The sequence below is a fragment of the Bombus vancouverensis genome, chromosome 7 (genome assembly GCF_051014615.1).
Source record: "Bombus vancouverensis nearcticus chromosome 7, iyBomVanc1_principal, whole genome shotgun sequence".
In the NCBI taxonomy this organism is placed as follows: Eukaryota; Metazoa; Arthropoda; class Insecta; order Hymenoptera; family Apidae; genus Bombus; species Bombus vancouverensis.
In genome coordinates this window covers 6,638,753-6,661,229 of record NC_134917.1, presented here as the reverse complement: position 1 = coordinate 6,661,229, position 22,477 = coordinate 6,638,753, and the positions used below count along the sequence as shown (strand labels likewise).

The 22,477-nt window shown below is 36.2% G+C and overlaps 1 protein-coding gene across 3 annotated transcripts in view; it reads right to left on the bottom strand.

Moving 5' to 3' along the window:
* Window positions 1-12,725: 12,725 nt before the first annotated feature.
* The window catches only part of LOC117164216 (temperature-induced paralytic E), a 124,911-nt gene continuing 115,159 nt past the window's right edge, over window positions 12,726-22,477 (bottom strand). For all 3 annotated transcript variants that reach the window (XM_076620243.1, XM_033347130.2, XM_076620242.1), the window contains one exon: window positions 12,726-18,147. In XM_076620243.1, coding sequence (XP_076476358.1) covers window positions 18,037-18,147 — 111 coding nt within the window. In that variant the 3' untranslated portion in view covers window positions 12,726-18,036. The remainder of the gene's footprint in view (window positions 18,148-22,477) is intronic.

Here is a 22,477-nt window from a genome sequence, read left to right as displayed (position 1 = left end):
TTTATCAAAATGCAAACGATACGTAGCTTATGCAACGCCTAATCGATCAACATTTGCGACTACACGAATATCAATACGCTCGTGCATCTCACGCGCATTAAAGTAGGAAGTGGATCGGGTAGAATCATGCAGTGACTTCGGCTTGGGGCGTTACGTCGGGGGAAAGAAATTATGGAACACAATAGAGTAGGGTTCAAAGTGCACAGGGTATCGGTTTAGCGTACGGAAGGTATCATAGCTGTAATTTTCTTGCTGCGCCCTAATATTTGCACGGTAACAATTCTAATTCGATATTTGAATAACAAATGAAATTTGTGTGGGAGATATAGAAGCAAATTAACAACATGCTTTTTCGATATGTATTCTTGAAGCGTATTTAGGTACTTAAATTATTAAAAGAAATGCGATATTGCTAGATTTAACATCTTCATGTAATGAACTATATTATTTTTTATACAGGACACGTATTTCCCAATAAATATATAGAAACGAAACAAAGTATTGGACTATCTATAATATAATAGGATTAACTGCAAGAGTTAACTCCGTCCTCTATTTTTGAGGAGAAGAAATCGTTACTTATTGCCACTCTTTCTTACTCTAATTAATACCAAAACTACTAGAACAATCGAAGCGATCAATAGCAAACAATTAGTACAGAGTATACGCCATCGCAGTATAAGCCATCTTGGACATATAATAAGTGTTAAATATATTACTACTGACTTAGTACTTTTCTGATTTTTGCGAAATCTATACGTGTACTAAGTATCTTATAACTTCTACAAAAATTATCAAATTTGTTTCAAACTTTAGCGATATGTATAAACATTATAGTCGAGTCTCAATGAAGCTGCAAGTGAAATTTCACAGTGTTTCCTAGGACGGACATAATATATTCATAAAAATTGTCTGCAAGTGTTCGAATATTTTTGTGAACCACTGTATACATTGGAACGGAAGAAGCAACGTGGTCTAGAAAGTAAACGAGGATAATTCACGTCGCGGAACGAGAAAGATCGTTCGGACGAGGGGTTGCAAGATCTTGAGCCAGGCTAGCTATAGTTATATACAGTGCTCACAATGGCAACGGCAGAGTGCATTACGGTTAATACACGAAGGACCGCGGTCGTTTAGCCGAGGATCTCGGCAGTTACCGCTTCGCAAAGGATAAATCATCTCGTGATTTCAACCACGCCTACCGTAGGACAGAGAAGCGGCTCCCCCAGAGCGTAACGTACGGCCTAGACGTTCTCTATACTACTCTCTCTTCTCTCCCCTTCTCTCTCTCTATTTCTCTGTCTCTTTTTCTCTGTTATATGCCGCTCGATGAAAACGCCGCTTCCGAAAGCGGAAAACTAATAATCCTCCGCCGCGGATATCCGTTCTGGAACAGCCACTAGCACGGAACCGAATATATTGATAGCCCAGTTGTGGATGTTTTCGACTGTCTGCTGGAAATTTGGCTTCGCAATCACCACCAACGATTATCTCACCATTCTACGGGTTTCAGTGAGGAATATCACAACGTTTAGGTATTACTGCATTTTTATTGCATTATGATGTTGTTACGTATGCCGAATGGAATTCGCAGAGAATTTAGATTCGGCTATAAAGAAGTAAAAGTTTGTTTCTATTGACTAGGAATATTAGTTCAATCTAGCGACAAATGCTTCGTAAGATTTTGTAGTAAATAAACGTCTACTGGGGCCATTTTCGACAAACATTTGCAAACCAATAATATTAATCAATTGATGAGCTTTTTACAAATTATAGATTGTAGACTTTTCCTTTACAGTTGTACAATTTTGTATAAAGTGGAATACTCGAATTGTAATTAACTACCGACTGTAATGTATACATTTTACCCCTAACATCTTGTTTTATTACCAAACTTATTACTGCTGAGTAACGCTGTTTACTAATACCGTGATTTGTAACTGATGACTTTTAAAACTGACGAAGGAATAAAATAACTTTAGAACGATCGAGAGTTGTTGGAAAACTGAAAGGGAATTAAATTAAATTTAATATTATATAATTTCAAACGGAAAGTTCAAAGTTTTAAATAATATCGACAATTAGAAATAGATTGTTCTATCCGGTAATTGAATGCAAACAAGGAATTGAGAATAACGATCGGATGTGTTGGCAGTATTGATTAGTAAATTTGATGGGTTAAAAGTGTATGGAGGACACAGGAAATGGGTTTTTGATATAATTAAGTTTGGAGTTAGAAATATAGCGAGGATGATGCAAACTTATTAGCTGATAGAAAGATGATAATGAAATTATTTTTTTATTTAAAAGTGGCTAGAAGAAAGGAGAGTAGTAGGGCAACGTTGAGTTATTTGAATTAACTACAGCTTCAATATCTTAAAACTCAATCTTAAAACACTCGAACTTCGCATAGAATAATCAATCTTGTAATATTATAAGATTATTAGATACATTAGACTTTAATATACATACTAATAAAAAAAATGCAAGAAATATTGTGTATTTTAATTCAAGAAGAAAAGATATAGAAAAAGAGAAAACGACCGAAATACGTAATTCTATGATATAACAATTTAAATGAAAAAACATGAAAGTTATTTGGATCAAATAGAATTTCAAACTTAAATGAAAAAGCAGTATTCATTTTTTAAGCAACATTTTAATACATTTGTGCGCCATATCTCGCGCGTGTGACTACTGGCGAAATTAAATTTATAGAATTAAATTTCTTAACAAAATCAAGAGAAGTATATTGCTAGATTGAACGAATTCCCACACCCACATGGATGGAGAATGGCAAATATAAACGGTGAACTAACGCGGTCTATTTCCCACACTCGGCACTGCGGTCGAGTGCTGGGAGATTTTCCCATTTTCCCCAAAAGGGCCGTGAAATTGAGCAGACAAATCGTAGCTCGAGAGAGCGCGACGAATTTCACCAGGCCGTGCCCTCTGCTACTGTGTCCAACGTCTGTCACCTTCAATTTCCAGATCTCCCCCTTGTTTCCAACTATTATTACTGGAACATATTAATTCATTTTAGCTGTCTACTAGGAAAAAATGTTCATCTGCTTCAATGTACATTATTTAAAAGTATTAAACATATATAATATATGTGATACCTCTTCGATCGAACATTCCTTCAAAAATCCCAAACATTCTGTCTCAACTACGATCCAATCAAACCCAAACCCCTGCAACCACTCGCACGCTGATCGAACCCAAGAGCCGTAGCACTCGAGTCACGTCGTACACAACGAACTGTCTGAGGGAAACCACGTGACAGTAGAAGAGAGCCACATAATTCCTTTCCCGTTAATCGGTCTCATTACCGCGCCTACTCGTAAAGCGAGCCACCGTGGTCGAATCGCCTCTAGCCTGTCGCCTCTAGGAAGGAGTTGTAGGGTACGTCTAGAAAAAGAGGGTGAAAAAGGCGCACAGCGTGGAGCAGGATCGTTTGGCGGTAGAATCGGTCGTGTGCAGTGGCCGTCTGCCTCCGGAGCCAGAGAAGGAGAACGGTGGCCGTGGAGCGAGCGAATGAAACCCGAAGAGACGGAGAGCTGGACGAGGGAGGACCGGAGACAGGGAAACGGAGTTTAATGTTCCCCTCCAGTGGGTGACTCGAGGGTGTAATTGCCGTAGTGGGCGGAACAGAGCGGGTATAGCGGTGATGGGCGTGGTTCGCTGATTACACCGCGTTGATACTGATATCTCGGCTACCAGCGACGAGGCCGCACCCCTCTCTCGCTTTTCCGCTCACCGGACCGCGCCGATATCCGTCCTAGCCGCCCGGGAATCCATCGACACGGATCGAGTTCAATTCGAAAATTACCCGATCGACTGACTCTTCCTTTCGATACTCGTGACTCGGGCTATAGTTTTGGCTCTCCTCGATTTCCACGATTCAGGGTAATTTGCTCTTATAAGCGGAAATGGCGCTTATTTTCGGAACGTCGGCAGCTCGATCGGGTGACTTGCTTGATTAAGTTGAAAGAAAGCTTGTGGATGAGAGAAACCACAAGGTGATTTTCGAAGATCGAGAAATTGGGAGAGGTGATTGGAGAAGAGAACGACGGAGTTGGGTATCGTTCGATTAAGGCGGAACGGGGGTGTATGGTTGGTGCACTTTTGGAGGGTGCTTGTGTGAGAATGATTTAAGCTTTTGAGGGCTCAGTTTGTATAGAAAGGAACGAAGGCGTTACTTCGATTATGGGGTAGGTAAGTAATTCTTGGTTTTTAATCGTCAGGCATATAAGAGTCAACGACTAAAATTGTAGAAATGTTTGAACGGTAATAAGAGAATAATAAGAGCAGAGGAAATTAGAATATCAGGGCTAAATCACGTATAAAAATGGTAGACAAAATACTGACTAATACAAAAGGATAAAAAATGTCTTAATATTTTTAAAGAAAAAAAAAAGAAGGTTCAACCAATTGGCAGAACAAAATCGAGTATTTTATATATTAAAAGTTAACAGTTTCTTTTTGTCGGCTTTCTCGGTTTTACTTTTTCTATATTTCAAACAGAGGATCACTTTTATTCAATTTCGTTAATGGATCAAGTCGAATTAATTTTTCACAAGTAGTTGATTCGTTAAATGGAACATTTCAGAATATTATTAACAATTTAATTTCTCCAACGTGCTTTCCACGCGATTCTTAGTATTTCTGGTCTCTTTCTCTCGAACTCTTGCAATGCATATTGGCTCGTTGCTTCCTTCAGCTTTAGATACGAATTTACGATATCGAGGAAGTCGAGAAACCGAATCAAAGCTCGCCAAGGGACCTCCTCTTTCTGATATCGCGTGGACAACTGCCAGGAGTGCAGAAATTTCAAATTCACCTACTCCGTTTCTTTTCCAATGAATTCTCATTAAAATTACATTGATTTTGCCTAATACGATACGGTATACCTGTTTCTGCATTATTTCTATCGTAACCAAAAATTCTTCAATTTTTTATTCAAGTGTTGCGAATCTTGCAATTTTGATCGTACCTTTGCTTTGTATAATAGTTTCATTAAAATTTACTACTCGGCCTCTTTCGTGAATTTATAAATACATAAGAAAAATTGTTCTTATTATTATTAAAATTCCCCGATCGAATCAACAATAATTTACAACCATAAAATGTTTACTAAATTTAACGTATACTCTAAATTACAAATACCTTCACTACGATATACAATCCTTAATGAAAATTGTACAGGTTGTGGAGATGATACACATGATTACAAAATCAATCTTCCAATATCTTAATTTCTTTTAACTCAAGATCAAATAAATTTTTTGTCCAGGTTCCATCTTTTAAATAACTTGTATGAAAGTATGAATTTGTATCCGCAGTCTACTTATGACTGAAAGTGTAGTTTTTGAATAAGAAACGATTTCCAATTAGACTCATAATGCTTTTTTGTTATCTTATATTAAACTTCCCACAGAAACAAGAATTATGAAACAACGTGACGAACAACCTATCTCACTTTTCTCTTTCACGAACTGAAATCATCAGTTTCTCAAGTTTCTCAAAGAAACGCAACAGCGTTCCACGTTAGAGTTCGTTTGTCCCCTTTCGCGAATCGCGCGCGTCAAGTGATTGCCAGCGAAATGAACGAAAGTTGTGCAGGGTACTGGTGCCATCGGCGATCCACGCCCCGCTGACTGGACTGTTTTTTATTGCCACCGCGCCCGAAAGATCGACCCGAGCCACAGGACGATTCTCCTTCGGGGGACACGCGGAACTGTGGAACGGGGAAAAAGGAAGCGTACTAGGAAAAAGCGGGCAGCGCGAGGTCAGGGGAAGCTTAGGAAAACTGGAGTCCAGTCCGTCTGCAATTGTAAGCAGGGATAAAGTGGGTGGAGACACCGGCGGCGAGTAAACGTTCGAGTCAGCGCAGCGCGTTTGTAAACGTATACGCGGCCCCTTCGTGTTACGTGCAAGCGCGCCAGTGTTCTCGATTTTGTGCAGTTTTTGAAATGCGAAAAATCACGGTACCTTGGATTTTATGTAACATTTTTTTAAAATATCAGAAACTACGATATCCTTGAGTTTATGTGATTTTCTTTTAAACACAAGAAGGCGGTCTCTTTTTAGATACGAAAAGTTAAAGTGTCTGCCATTTTATGATTTCTTTTTAAATACGAAAAATTACGATACCCTTAATTTTACCTGCTTTTCCTTCAGTACGAATATTTACGATATTTTTGAAATTATATAGGTGTTTCTTTTTGAGATATGCAAAATCACAGTGTCTTCTACTTGACGCGATTTTTTATTTAACTGCGAAAAGTCAAGGTATTCTCAACTTCGTGATATTTTTTTAAATACAAGAAATCATGATATTTTCGAGTCGGTTTAATGTGATCTTTTCATAGTAGGAAATAGCACACTCAAACGTCAAAATAGCGTGTTTTGGATTTTCTGTTTGCATCTTTACCAAAAATATGCAAGTGCTTTTGATAAAATTAATGCTGGTTTTTACAGAAATGGAGAGATTCTAATTGTGTCACTTCGATTATGGACGTAGGCATTGTATGGAGCCGAAAAAAAGGCGAACAGAAGGAATATTGATCAAAATATTTCGTCCGTTTCAAATTTAGATGCAGTTTTCGCTGTTACGTAGGTATTATTAGCCGAAGTGAACATATCTACCAATGTCTCGCCTAATGAATGGAATAAGTAGAATATTGCTACTTTTTCTCTCTTTCTCTCTTTCTCTTTCTGTCTGCCTTGTTTTCAGCTCTTGTCACTATTTATTATCATTCGATAATAGAAGAATCGATTCGTCTGTGCATTAGTATCAAAGTATTGTTATACAAATTTCTTCTTTTTTTGAGCCTTCTAATTAGTTAAACCATCTTCTTATATATCCAGCATGTATTAACGTTTCGTAGCTCAAATAGTATTTGACATTTGGTTTCAATTAATTCTCAATCAATTAGCTGTTTTCGAAAGCTGAGACGTAAATCTGAACTATATTTTATATTTTCGTAATCAATAATATATTTGTTTTGATTTATATCGATATATTTCTTACGTAATGTTAGAAACTGAAGAAAATCAAGTGACATAGAATATGAAATAGTCGACGTAAATGTAGAAATACGAGAATGATGTACGAACGTATAAAACGAGCCAGCTAACAAAATATAATAGAATTATAGATAATAGAAATGTCATACATCTTGAAACGTCTATGAATATAACTACATATACGGAACAATAGAATTACGTTAGTGAAGCTACACTGTATTGATGTTATGCCGGGAGAATCAATCTTAATTTCTATAAAACATTTCTTCTGATACGTTTCATATATTTGAGAAATTCCATTGAAAAACGCTACGATTAACTGTGATATTTTCCTCTATATGCTTAAACATATCACGAACCAGCGTAATAATGAACGTATTAAAAATAGAGAGACAGAGAGGGAGAAAGAGAGAGAGAAATTATTTGAGAATATTTTATTCGAATTTTCTCACCAATAATTAATTTTCATATCCGTCTCATTAATTTCCATTCTTTATGTACTAGCACTAGGATTTTCCAGTTTCATTCCAAGATATCGGTTTCAGTCCAATTCCCATCGAACGACTACGATATTCTTTATTATCCTTCTTTTCTGAATCAATATTTTGCGGTATATTTAGCAATCTTACAACTTCAGATGTAAAGAACGTAACCTGTCGATGCTATAAACCTTCTATTCTTTTACCACATCGCTTTCAACAGTATCATATTGCATCGATAAAAATGTAGAATTAAAAAGGATGATGCAAATGAGGTGGATGAAATATTCTTTGCGTTTTTCCACGTGTCACTTCTCCCCTCTACCTTTCAATCTTTCTAACTATACAAAAATTTATATTTCAGAAATTAATTTTTCTACAGAGTAATACGAAGGGACTTAAAGAAGTAAATAAATATAACGCCATACAAATTTCATAACTTAAATGTTATTATATACGTATACATAACGTAATTATTAAAATTTGCTATCCATGAACAATTGAAAATCCGCGTCTCTCATATCTGACTATAGAAATGCAAGAAATTTGAAGGACGAGGAAATTATTTTCTAAATCGTTTGTTCTAATTTTTCGTCATTTTATTTCACTAGGAAAGCAAAATGTTAATTATGGCAATATTATAATCGCATATAGGACACGATTGAAAAATATAAAAGTACGTACAGTATACTCTGTAGAAATAAATAAATTCAACTAATTATCACAGACCGCACGCATTTGTCACCATTTATCGTCCGCGAACGTGGTAAATGCTAAAAATTCAGAACATTTAAATGACAAACGACTGGAATTATAAATCATTACTTCTGATGGAAAGAAGTAAGGAACCAAACTTTCCAAAAACTCTGTATAAACGCGTCACAGCTCGTTGGAACTCGAGATGGTTCGCGAAACCGTGATAACGTATTCAAGAATGGGAACAGCCGAGAAATCGCGTATTCATTTCACACCATCGATCGAACGTACCGCTAGTAAGAAAACAGCGAATCAGATCGATTCAACGTCGGGGATTTGTTCGTGGATCAGATCGTGGTATCGAGTGGGCGTATTGTTCGAGGGTCAGCCAGTTGAGATCTTGGTTTTGCCGTTTAACGAGGAACGTCCCTTCTGTAAATGAGACTCGATGACCTGGCGGAAAACGAGAACGAGCCCGTCCTCGGTCCCGGTTCTTGCGTAAAGGAACGATATCGTCGAGGAAAAAAGGATACGTGGCACTGGTACACGAACTACGCTCGAGTTTCTTCGATATGATATCATTGCTGACTCTTTCTATTTCATAATCACAGCACGCAAAAAGGTTTCTTCCGACATAAACAGACTCTGCGTGGGTAGAATTTAGTGAGAATTAAGTTGAGGAAAGAAGAGATTATCATTGGTAAAACTACCTAATTTTCTTCATTGTGACGAAGTATGATTGCATATTTCGAGATGGAGGATATTTTCGACAGAAGATATCCTTTGAAGGCTTCCTTTTAAAGGATGCTTCTGTCATAAGACTGTATTATTTCGAGTTGCGACACTTTTGAAATACACGAAGGGTTCGAAAACTAATCGGTATAACCTAGTCTCGTTAAACATGAGTTACGTGAAGCAAATACCTTTTCATTGTGAAAACTTTTAGCGGCTGAACCAAGTATCTACAACGACGAGATATTTCCAAGATAGAAGCCATTTTTAACGAAAGATTGACTTACAATGATTAGCCTCTAGCTCCTTCACATGTGCCACTTAGACAAATAAAAAATTCCCATAAACCACCTGCACAAAATTTATTTTCACACGTTTAATAGATTCATATAACGATAATAGCAATGAGTATCGAGAACGTTCTCGATCGAAGACTAAACACCAATATGTTGGGGTAATTGTTTTTAAACGCAGGCGTCCTCTGCCCGGTAGAACGTTCGTATTCACTGTGAAAGCGAGTCAAAGGGCACCGCTTCCTTTCCGCCGATCTATCATGGCCAGTTGAAAATTTATCGACAGAAGGCAAGGAGACAGTGGCTACTGGTATTCCGCTATCCGATCCCGTATTTCGAGAATCGTTTCGTAACCGAAGCCCGATGCTCTTTGCTCGGCAATGCCGCCGCGACGCACGCCGTCTGCATATCAAGATGCCCCCGTAGCGCCGTGCCTTCTCTCCGCCTCGCGGGCACGTACGTCGCTCATTGTCAGTCTGTTACCTTTTTGTACTTATTTAATACCGTCCTCTGGCATTTTCCACGTAGCGTGAATGCGTAAAACGTGGTACGGTGGCCACAAGGGGTGAGGGGAATCGCCGACGATGGATCGCGTGAAATCCTACGTAGAAATCGCCCGTGACGCGTCGCTTTTAATTGCATTTGGCGCTGGAACGGACTGCTTCCAGGAAAATCGTCTAATCTGTGTCTTGATGTGACGATGATCGACGATGAATCGCGAGTGAAGCTTGTACGAGCTTGTTGTACAAAGACGTTGCTTTGACGAGAGTAATCTTTTTTTAGTTCTTGCACATTTCTTTTAAGTTTCTACATTCTGATAGGATATTTTTGCCTCAATCGTGTCTTTCCGACGTTAAACATTTTCTTTAAGTTCTAGGGGAGTACGAAAGAATTGCTACTGAAACGTTTTCTTGTTTCAATTTCTTGTTACAATTTTATGCTAAAGTTCTTCTTGGAATATTAAACGTATTTTTGTTTGTTGCAACAAGGATGAACTGAAGAGTCAATCTTGATTGCAAGTTAAATGTACGTAATTGATGAGTAGAGCATCAGAATACACAAGATCTCTTTCTGTAAGATGCACAAATAGATTTTTAGGTGTTACCTGAATATTCCTGAATATCGTATTTGACGATATAATTAACAATTCTTGTAAACAATTAGTGGTATCGTGCCGACAAGTCTGGGTTTTGTAGAAGTACAAGAAATGGATGTCTGTTCTGTTTATAGAGAGCAGTCACTAAGTTGAATAGGAAATGCTTAGTCAACGCATTCATGTAGGTTAGAGATAGGAGGATTGATCTTGATGAAATAGAAAGTGATTTCCGAGGCTAATCGTGCGGTTTCTAATTCTATCAGAATTCTTATCGGAATGGACATTCTACTAATTTCAATTATAAAAAATTTAAGCGAAACTCATCGTCATGGTAACGAATCGCTAAACAATAGTAATTACTACAAATTACGCTGGATATACCGAAGAAAGGTCCGTGAGAATCGACATGCAGCTATAAATTCATTAATATCGCGGTGGACAGTTATTGTAAAGCTCACCAATGATGCGCAACAATGAATTAGCGTGCGAAATAATGCATAAATTATCGGTGCACGATGAAGATTTCGATTATACAGCAGTGGTCGACAGGCACGCCGACTCGGTTAAGAGCCGAATAAGGGTGTCGAACTCACGCATTACCGGCTCTTTTATTATTCATATGCGAAAGTGAAGCGGGTGTAATGCTCGCGATGTCCGCGCACGAGACATTTAATTTCGCCGCGTGCACGCGCGACGAAGGGAAATCAACGGTCACGCTGCCACCCTCTTGTCAGGGGATGGGACAAGACCACGCGTGCGTCATTTCATGTGCAATTGTGCGAGCCATCGATACACTCACATCTCTACTACTATTGACCGACTGTGAAATTACGCTTTTAAAACTTTTAAATGCTGCTATCACAGACCTATGTTCCACTAAAATTTGGAGAAAATATTTTGTTAACACTAGAAATACCGAAGTTTCTTTAAATCAATCTAAAGAAGACTCTGTCATTATTGTAAACAAAATATTAGAAGCACTCGTCTTTGTGTAAAGTGGAAAACTTGAAAATAATCATTTCTAAGTGAATATAACTTTCGTCGATTTCTCAATTCGACAGGACCAATTGATTTTGATAATGTCATACTGTTACACTGTTCACTGTATTATATACTCCTTATTTCTAAGTAATTTTCCTTTTGAGCTATGCAAATAATTATATTACATACGTATCATTATTTATTGAATAACATCTAATTTGGTTTCATTGTACGAGTCGAGCTCAATTTGTAACTTATTGACTTTGTAGTTTATTGATACCGTTTCGTTGTATTATTTGTAAGATAAGAAGAAGGTGAATTTTGTTTTGTCCAAGACCTCTTGTCTGGAAGAATTCTGTGGTGCTCGCCAAGCTAAGATGGGTGTGACCGGCGACCGCGATCGTATCGCGCGGGTTTGTTTAAATAATCGGACGTTTCGGGACCGTGGCAGGTATCTCCGTGTCGGCATCTGACCAACCAATATGTATGATAATTTCGACATGCCTACAGCTCATAATGGATCCTGAGTATGTGCGAGCTGAAGGATACGAAAGTAAAAGAATCCAAGGACATGTATATTGGACTTGAAATATGATCCAAATGAAAAAGTGGGAACTAAAAAATTGATTTCGCGCACCTATTTTTGGAGGATTTAGTACCCTCTGCTAATAATGGCTTTTAAGAACAATTGTTTATATATTTTTTTAATTTAGTCGTTACATACGATTAATTTTTTAGTCTTCGTTAACGTCATGTACTTTTTGATTTGCAGAAATGTAGATTATTTATTTAGTAATATTTGCTAAGGTGAGTAAGAGGCTTTGTTGGTAAAGTAGGAAATTCAAATTATCCCTAGATTATTCTTACGTCGGTAATCTGTAAGAATTGTAATCTACAATAGATTAGAATGGTATAAAGAGGTTGATGTCTATTCTTGTATCAAGAAATACCTGCTGTTGGTTAAATCGAAGTCGTCGATTTTCATATTCTCCCTGAGAAGATTCTTAAACAAGCAAGAAATCAGATTCCTATATTGTTATATAATAATAGAAAGAATGTCTTTTAGTTAGCTATTTGCAAATGTAAACTGTACAAATCATATCACTCTTTCAGATTCTAATCAGTATTTTATTAAACTAAATGTTTCACTTTAATTATTGCATGTTGTCCTATAATAGTTGATAATGTATAATTTAATATCCTATATACGGAAATTATTGATAATAAAACACCCATGCAAACAGATCACGTATCATATAAACAATTGATAGCTTGAAACAGTTTGACTATTCAAAATTCTGTTGAAAAAATTATAATTCATTAAGCTATAATATATTGTGAAACAAGGGAAGGACAATAATCAGTAGATAAATCAAACTTCTGAGTGAAATATGTATGTATATATATCTCGTGAAAAAGCTTTGACAACATTTTATTGTTAACCGCAGAAAAAGCCATATACACTTTCACACGAAATCGATCATAGTTTGTAATAATATCGAAAATTTATAATAATTGAATGTTGTACATAAATATAAAGACGACGATGTTGCACGTTCTCGTGTGTGCCAAAACTGTACAAAAATTATCTCGAACATCTTTCGCAACGCTCGTTGAACAACTTATTACTCGGTGATTGTGGCATTAATATAGCATTCTCTTTATCTTCGTTCTTTTCTCTCCTCTGTAATTTCCATTCCTCTCCCCTTTTAATCTCTTGTTTTCATTCAGTTTAACAACTCTATTCCTCCCTGTCTTATTAGTAAAACGACATACTAATTGCATTCTGAGGTGCGTTTACAAGTTCGCAGAGCCATTCTTTGACTTTTACATGAGATGCGATATATTTAAAATCGATAATCAAATACACGGCCGGAGCGGGTGGAAGGAACGATTTTTGGTGTTTTTTTGCGCTTCTATAAATCTATCTATCCTATGTACTTTTTTTTAGCCGCGACGGTCAAGTGCCATATATATATATATTTATTTATATAATTTTTTTGGTATTTTAATCGGTACTTCGAACGCAGCACGCATAAATTGGTATTTTTCTTCTCTTCTCTTTACATCGCGAATTATTACTGATTAACAACAGCGATTACATAGTATTTAGACGTGGCGTGTTCCATTTTTAAATCTCTATTTTTTTTCTTTCTTTATTATTTTAATGTTTATATATGCATTTATATAATATACCTCTCTTTTCTCTAGAATTCCTTTGCGGTGATGTCGTTAATGCGACAAACGTTATCGTTATTATTTTTTGCCTGCCATCTCTTTTATCATATTGCTCTATCCATTAACATTGAGATCATTCCGATATCTGACTGCTTTTACTTCCGCTTCCTTGTTCTCCTTCCTCTTTCTTTTGTTTGCTCTATTATTAGTTATTATTCCCTAAACCGATTCGTTCGACATTATCGACATGTCAATTATGCATTTACCATGTTAATACTTATTAAATATTCTTTTAATTATTGTAGATCACAGACAACTTGTTCTTAATCCATAAAAACAATTCAATTATTATTTCTTTCCATAGATTACCAATGTATATTCGTGTTAGTCATATGTGTGTTCGTATACGTGTGTACACGTGTGTATACATGTTCGTTGAAAGGGTGTGTCTGTGTGTGTGCGTGTGTGTATGGCGTTTTTACGTATGGAACAGGTCGCAAACTTGTAAACTTGTAAAATGAAAGATCACGTCGAATGAGAATCACACGTGAGATCATCTTATATAATTCGATGCTGTGTTAAATATATTAAAATTATCTTTTAATACAGATATTTTAACTGTTTCTCGAATCAAGCACCATAGTAATCACTTTTCGCGTTCTTCAGCGGAAAAGAAAATAGTCTATATGAAATCTTAGTTGTTTTTTACTATGCTTCCATTTTCTTTTTTGTAATTCAATCGCTGAAATTAGCGTTGTTTCAGGTCTTCGAACGTAGAAGATTAGGTTCAAGTTGCGTGGTACCCAGGGTGCGACTATTTGATCGATACTCTGCTCAACAATAATTCCAGAACCGAGCAATGGAAAATACTATAATTTACATTCGTTAAACATAGATCTCTGAGTTAATTACACAATGTGTTCAAGATTCATTCTTTATAAAATGCTATGTTTACATTATAACTAGTACTTTGTACAAAGTGGATATTAATGTTGTTCAATATTATTCTAAATTCGCTCATGAATTCTAATAAAACTGACAATGCAGGAGCTTTCTAAGAATAGAACTTGTAGGTAAGAGTCTATGGTAAATATATAGGTGTCGAACATATTTTTTACTCAAATAGTGGAATGATCATAAAATATCACAAATATCGAAAGAACGATCTCCTTTAAGATCCATTATAATTGTGAATTCAAACCTAGGTAATATAATAATAATAAAACTAAAATTTCCGATACAATTTACGCAAGCACCAAATATTTAATTACTATCTTATTTTATAAGCTCCTTTTTCAGAAATCTTTTCAATTATCTTTGAATTTCAGTGTTAAAGGACAGTAATGACACGAAACGGATCAAGTTAATCCGAATATCATGATATTACCTGTCCAAAAAGAAGAATATGAACTTTAAAGAATATTACAGCAGAAATTCATTAAATAACTCGAATTTGGGTGTTGCTAAAATTTGTTCAGCATGAATTTTTGCCATCGATCTCAGGGGCGAAGGTTCGCCTGTCCTGCGCCACTCGTATCGATTTACGCGCAGCAACGATGCCGCGAAAAAACCATCGTTACTTGTTTCACCCTCTGCGCAAGTGGCACCCTGTGTTCCTTTACGTAATCGCGGGGGTGAGTTTTCTTTGAGCCCGCTACGATAGCGGTTCGAAATCTATAATTTTAAAAAATGTCGCGTGCAACATTTGACTGTGTGCTACTCGTTATTCAACCAGAGATACAAAGCGGGAACAATGAACTTTCCGTTCCTTCCTATTGATAAACGTCACCCGATCCACCTTTGAAAAATTACATTCTTTCGCGACACGAAACTGTATCGTGATGCCATACAATATGCTTCAGATAGGGCTGATTCGTGCTGTGTGTCGATCTACTGATAAAGAACTGATATTGGTTTGATAAAGTATCGTTCGATACCTTTTCACTGAGCGTTCAGCATACAAACAACGTCGATTTGAACGCCGACACTTCATCGGATCTTATTTGTCAATATGTTGCAGTATGAACGTATTTCGAAGGAAACATTTAGGTTCATTGTGGCAGTATCTCTTACAGACAGTATTTTCATAGCTCTCACTAACCGCTTTGACATACAATAATTTGTTACATAAATCCTTTTATATTGTTGTATTATTGAAAAAATGATCGTTTGTTAATAATAATTTGTAATATATGAAATGTCCATTTTTGTTGCATCAATTTTTTAAAATTTCTTTTCAACAAATATTCTTATTCCTATATGTCATCTTAAAGCTGAGAATTTTCTCTATCATATATAATATTATTTTTCTAACATTTACGTATATTAATACATTCTTTTACGATTCAGCCAACCGTTCAAAATCGGACATTTCATATGTTTTAACGTAATACAATAATAATTGTTTATAATTTTGCGAAAATTATATCAAGTCTTATAGTAATATACTTATAGCAACCTACTGATTCAATACGCCAGCAGAGTTAGAAGGGGCTCAGTAGTATCACCCGAGACTAGTCAGACAAATCCACAGTAGACACGAATCAGCCTTCTCACACGATTTCCATCAATCACCAAATTTTCGATCACAATGTTCTACTCGTCGTTTCTATCATATCCGAGCGACCTTTATCTTACTTTTGCCGAAAGAAAACAAACGCAAAAATCGAGTAATCAATGGAGGAAGGGCGCACCCCTAAAGCGTAATTTGAAGTTCGCCGTTTTACGTCTCGGTGAATCGCGTCGAATATTCTCAGACAGAAGCGTGTATTTACGGTTCACGGTAAAACGGACGTGTACATGTAAGTGTATGTGTATGTATGTTCTGTGTACGTGAAAGATACAGTATATCGATACATGTGTGGTTCACGATTCGTCTACGATGCACGTGAAGTGGCGTTTCTCGGATGCGCGTCATGATCACACAGCAAGCAGATTAACTTAGTAATACTTGTTAACTTGGTAACGGTACTCTTAATTCATTAATTTACTCGTTTTAAGCTTCTAGTCCACTTGAGTAAACGCGACCGTTTCGCGCAAGCTCGGTTTCTCTCCTCTTTAGCGTTTGCCGATTATCACGACAGGGATTACATTTTCCTTTTTTTCTCATTTTTTACATTTCCTTGGTCAAGTAAATTAGAGTCAGCCAGAGTTGTGCAAAAAGGACCAAGTGTGTGTATGTGTATGTGTGTTTTTTTCACCAGGCGCGTGCTATCGAAGAAATGGGCAGGAATGCTTTCGCTCGACTTAGTATCACGATGAGGAGAAGTGAATCGCGTGACTGTTTATTACATATAATTTATTCTGTCGGTGATCGAATCGTATGGTACGTTCAACCCGCAGGAAACGATTCGCCTTATCTGTCTTACATTCGCAGGCTTCCGTGAGAATAGTTACGTGAATTGCATACACGAAGAAAAAATCGCCTGACTGCGATTATAGGGCGTCGATACCGTACAGAGTGTTCCCGAAGAAGCTCAACGACAAATAATTCCTGTACTCGACACGATATATATATTATATATAATGATCTCCAAAATCGATCCATTTCGCAATTCTCTTTGATATTGTGCTACGAATCGCGTTTTCCCAAAGCACAATCATTGAGAATTTATACAATTTCTACGTTTGTACAACGTTCCTCGAGCATAGCTATGAGCAAATTCGGAAACTTGTTAAATCGTCAGGAAGAGGGATTACACAGTTTAGATATGGAATGGTTTCCAAGTCGATGGTTCATTTGCATCGATCTTTCCTCAATGGCGATCGAGTAGTGCCGGGAATTTATCCTGGAAGTTCTTCTATAATGTTTCGGAAGTACCCTTTACGATACGACGAGACCCCAGAGATGCTCGGAATATCGGCAACGAATCCGAATGTAATGTTTCCTCGCTGGATCCTCGCCAAGCAGCCGATCGTTCGACCTCGGTGCCGGGCTAAAAACGCGAGCCACCAACGGATTAATCGATCAGCAAGAACCGAGAGGTCACGTTCTTTGCATGCGTTTCTCGTGATGCCGGGCGGTTGTCGAGTAGAAAAAAGTCTGTCACAAAATATCGTTATATCTCTATTGGATAATAATTAGCGCGTACACAGTGTGGGACAGTATCATGCGATAGCGTTGTGGCATATTATTAAAACACTCTCTTTCTATCTTTCCTTTGTCTTTCATCTTGAACGACACTCTGGATCAAACCCTATATCAATTACATTCTTTTTTTTCCGTTTCTTCGCTTTGAGGAGAGAACGCCGACGAATATCCTATTTTTATTTTCTTTCTTTTATTTTTTTATTTTGTATTTAATTGGACGCAATTGAACGCCCGTTCCTTTCGAAAACTCTTACGTTGAGCATCGTACACCACTGGTTCAATCGGTCTTTTTTCTCTATTACATATTTCATAAAATTTTCGTTCTTCATCTTTGATAGTCGGTGAGAGAATATTGGCTATATTTGCGGTCGGTAACTTGAACAAGCTACGTAGAAGAAAAAATTCTTTTTCTTTCGCTTTTTCTCTCGTTTCTTCTAGGTCCCATTCTTGGGTTCCCGCTTAGTGCGGTTTCCAGGAGATGTTGTTCAGACCTTGAAAGTGTCGCTTCAGACTGCTGCCGTCGGCCCAGGGGGAGTTGAGATACTCGTCGTCATCGTCTTGCTCAAGTTTCTGAAACAGGTGTATCAGCGTTGGTTAACGTTGTAAATGTATACAGTGCAGACTGTAAGAAAATCAAGCGTCAGATGATAATTTAGTAAAGTTGGGACAGTCACAGTTGATACGTAAATTTAACATTTTTCCACTTGGCAGTCTCAAATGATGAAAATTGGTTCTTAATCTTTTCTTGAAACAAGAAAAAGCTATTCTGAAGATAAGGCGCTTGAATTTTCAGTATTGGCAAAAATTTATAAGTATCGCACCTACACTTGTGCACACATCTACGTACATCTACTCACATCTATACACAAAGTGGAAAAGATTATAATAATCGATACCAAATCTCCATTATTTGCGTTTGAACTCTGAATGACCCAACTATAGCGGATAGCGAATTAATGATAGTAAATCGATTACCTTGTCCTGTTTAAGAAAGAAAAAGTTAATGGAAGATCTATGGTGATTAATTTTCTCATCTCAGGTACATAATTTTCGCACTCTCCCTTTTAGATTCGCACATTCACCCATCCTTCGCAGACACACACATGTACACATTTTAACGAAGATGGAGCGTCATTCTTAAAACGAAGGATTTGTGTGTAAAGTTGGGATTTTTAAATTTTCTTTTTTATGTTATGATTTAGATTAACGAACAAAATTTTCCATAACGTAGATTTTATTTAGTTTTTATTTTTTATTGGTATTTGCGTACTACGAAATAATATGTACATATTTTAAAAAGAAATCTTTTAAAATCCCTTAAAAATCGTACTTTTGACGCTATTGTAATTTTAATGCTTCGCTCACATGCTACGAAATAATTTTATCATCGATTTCATTGATATCCCAAGAGGCTCTTGAAGATCTTTAATGCCACCAAGAAGCTCGTCAACGACAACGATCGAAAGATAATCCAAGTTTGCCGATGGTCTTAAACAGTTAAGCAAATGAATGGTCTCATAATCTAACCTTAAAGACCAGAGACCGGACCAAGGAAACTTTGGATGGTTCATAAGATATAGCATAAAATTCATTTTCGAAGTAATATCGTTTTTCCTCGATCTTACTTCAAAATTTAATATCCTTTCCTGTCCTAGTTTCTAAAATTTACTAAGAAAGGAAATGAATAAGGTACAGAATTCACTAGATAATAATTCGCAAATATTACAAAAATAACTGTTGGAAACAGTAAATGTTGTTTAAATTCGCAATAAGGTGCCTATTTAATTTTTTAATAATGTAGATATAATATAACGAATAATGCATCAACATTTAAATTTTATCCTTCCAAGATAATTCAGAGTTCTTATTATTTGTATATAATTCAGTTAAATATGTAAAAAACCATAATGTATTTAAAACAACGTATCTTATAAAATTTTTAAATCTCTTTTTATTTAAATTCTAAAAATACTTGATATTTCGAACAACTTCTATGTAATTTATCTGAATATGTAAAGTAACATATTTAAAATAATATAATTATTTTACAAAATTCTAAAATTCCCTTTTCTTTGCTACGTCTATCTAATGGAACTAAATAACTAAAATAATAAAATTTTAAAATCCATTTCTTCTTCGAAAGCTCTAGATATCTAATACTATTTTCAATTACTAAAGACTCTTGTTATAGAACTACATCTCTTCATTTAAAATGTGAATTAACGTTCTATCTTGAAATTAATGAAGGAACGATAAACGCTCAATTTGTCCCAACATTCTCACGATAAATTCCACCGATCGTTTGCGCGAAATGAAAGCGAATAAAAACTAGTGTGCCGAGGAGAAATAAAAGGAAAAAAGCGATCGCGCGAACGTAGAACGATTAATCGTTTCGAACGAGAAGACGACAGCAAATCCCTTAATGTTTATCGGGCGCATGCTCTACTTGCTGCTCGAAACCAGTCCAACGCAAAGTGGTGCCGTATTATTGATCAAAATGTGTACACGCTGTTCGACGTTGAAAATCTTCGAAATTGTACGCGGTTATCGATTATTACTTCGTGAAACAGCATGCGATTTCCTGCAGTAATGTTACACCGAATTCGATACGTCAATCGAACGGAAATCAGAGGCTGTTAACGAATCGGCCAATTGGAGGTACTGTTACGAGAATAAAAATAAAGCTTCGAAATGGGATAATAGTGTAAATGCAAGATCGTGTGTAGGCAAGATGCCAGAATCGGGGCTATATATTCAAACATTCAACCCGGACAGCCCTATCGATCGAGTCACGCTAACGAGTGATTTCATTTAGTATTAAATTCATGTTAAAATGTGTGTTTTATTGATCATGGACATTGAGAATGTACATAGCTTAGAACGTTAGTGGAGGATGAAAGATAATAGCGTGATGTTCGATTCTTCTGATAGGTCGTTCCACGTTTCAATTATGGAATTCTCTTTGCTTTTAGAAGTTATTGCTGAATTATCTCAAAACACTCAAATTTTATTATAATATTTTTCGCAATTTTATATTATTGTAAATTGATTTTCTAAAGGAGATCCATCCTTCTAAAATAATGTGAGGTAGCGGAAACAGTGCTGAGAAATCGTACAAAATAAAATTAAGTATCTTGTAAATGGCTTTTTGGAAATATAAGTATATCTGACTTAATTGTATGTTGTGATTTTTATTTCTTGTATTCCGAGATTAAAACGGTAGGATAAAAGTTTTCTATCTATTGTCTTGCGAGAAACTCAACCCGGTCGAAATGGCGACGAAACGAAACAGCATGAAATATTCACCTTCATAGTTTAAAGGTTAACCTAACAGTAATATCGTATTCCACTCGTAACGTTCATGTTTCATCTGATATCTTGGGGTCGAGAAACGAAAGAAAATTAGAGATCGTAAATTGCGAAATTTCAAAATCCTAATTAAGATCTTTAGTGGATATTAATAGAAGAATGTTACTATTCGTCTAGTCTCCAGGAGTAGGTGACCACGAATAGGTAGACGAGTAGTCAAGTAAAACAAAGTCGCAAGGTTCAGAGTTGACCTGACAGAGAAGGGGTAAGAGCAGGTTGAAAGTGGAAACGGGGTGAGTTGTTGGAGTTAGGCTAGAAGCTGGGATGGAGGTGGTTAGGTCAGAATCGATGCCTGCGTCCTTGCCTGGCCTCACTCACGCTACTCACGCATCCCATATAGAGGTTGATTTACGTATAGGAAAAACGTATGTACACGGTACACATTTCATTGTAGATTTAAAACGAATTAATTGTTTGTGATTTGTCCAGGAAATTAGGTTGAAAAAGATGTTTGTACCATTTGGAATATTTAATATGTAACTTTCTAATTTTCATCCTTTGAATTTTTAATTCTTTTGAATGTAATATTTTATACTACTTTCATTTTACGATTACTGTAGGATGATACGCGAGAACTATAGGTATCGCTAAATGTAAATACATATATGTATGCATGTATGTGCATACATAAATATATAAATGTATATCTAGACAAGGAGTAAATCTATCAATCTTTTAATTACCAATGAGAACTATGTGAGATAACGTTCTGTACGATTATGTCTTATAAAAGTTTATCCATTTGGGCAAGAAAATAAAAGCTTTTATTCTTTCTGTTTCTTTAACAAAATGTAAGTATGTATTTCTTAATTTCACGAAACTGGAATTAGAGAGATCAATTGACCTAATTTAATTTCATAAACTGTATTCATCGTTATTTTTGTCTTAGTCTGGATGATGTTTTACATTTATGCTAATTAAATAAACACATGAATATACATTTAGATACACGAGCAAGTAGCATCGTTTATGGTACTTCATCATGTTTCTGGTTGTCGCAAACGTCGAACAAACTGATACTTGACTTCGTGTAATTTCATGTAGTATATGATTAAATTCGTGTTAAGTTCAGTAGTCTTAGTCTATCGTTAAGATATTAATATAAAAAATCAATTTATCAACCTGTAATATACTTGCTATAATTTATCCACAATTATTTTTAACAAATTTAATGTCCTCACCACCTCCAAAGAATAAGTCTGCTGGGAATTAATTCTGGTACCACGACTGTAACTAATTACATGTTGCGCTTCGAATTCTGATACGCGCCCCCTAAGAGAAATTGATTACATTGCGGCAAGTAAACTAATCGTCGTGGGACACCGAAAAGCCGATGGGAATTTCCTATTAAAGCAATTCGAATCTTTGACGAGCAGATAGATCTGTTCGTTGTACTTACATATCGGTTTCGTAAGTTCATAATCAGTATCGAGCCATTAAAAGCAATGTAAATATCATCGAAATTCCACTGTGAATTCAGGTAAGATATCGATCCAATATAGATAAAATATACATATCTTGGAAGATCAAA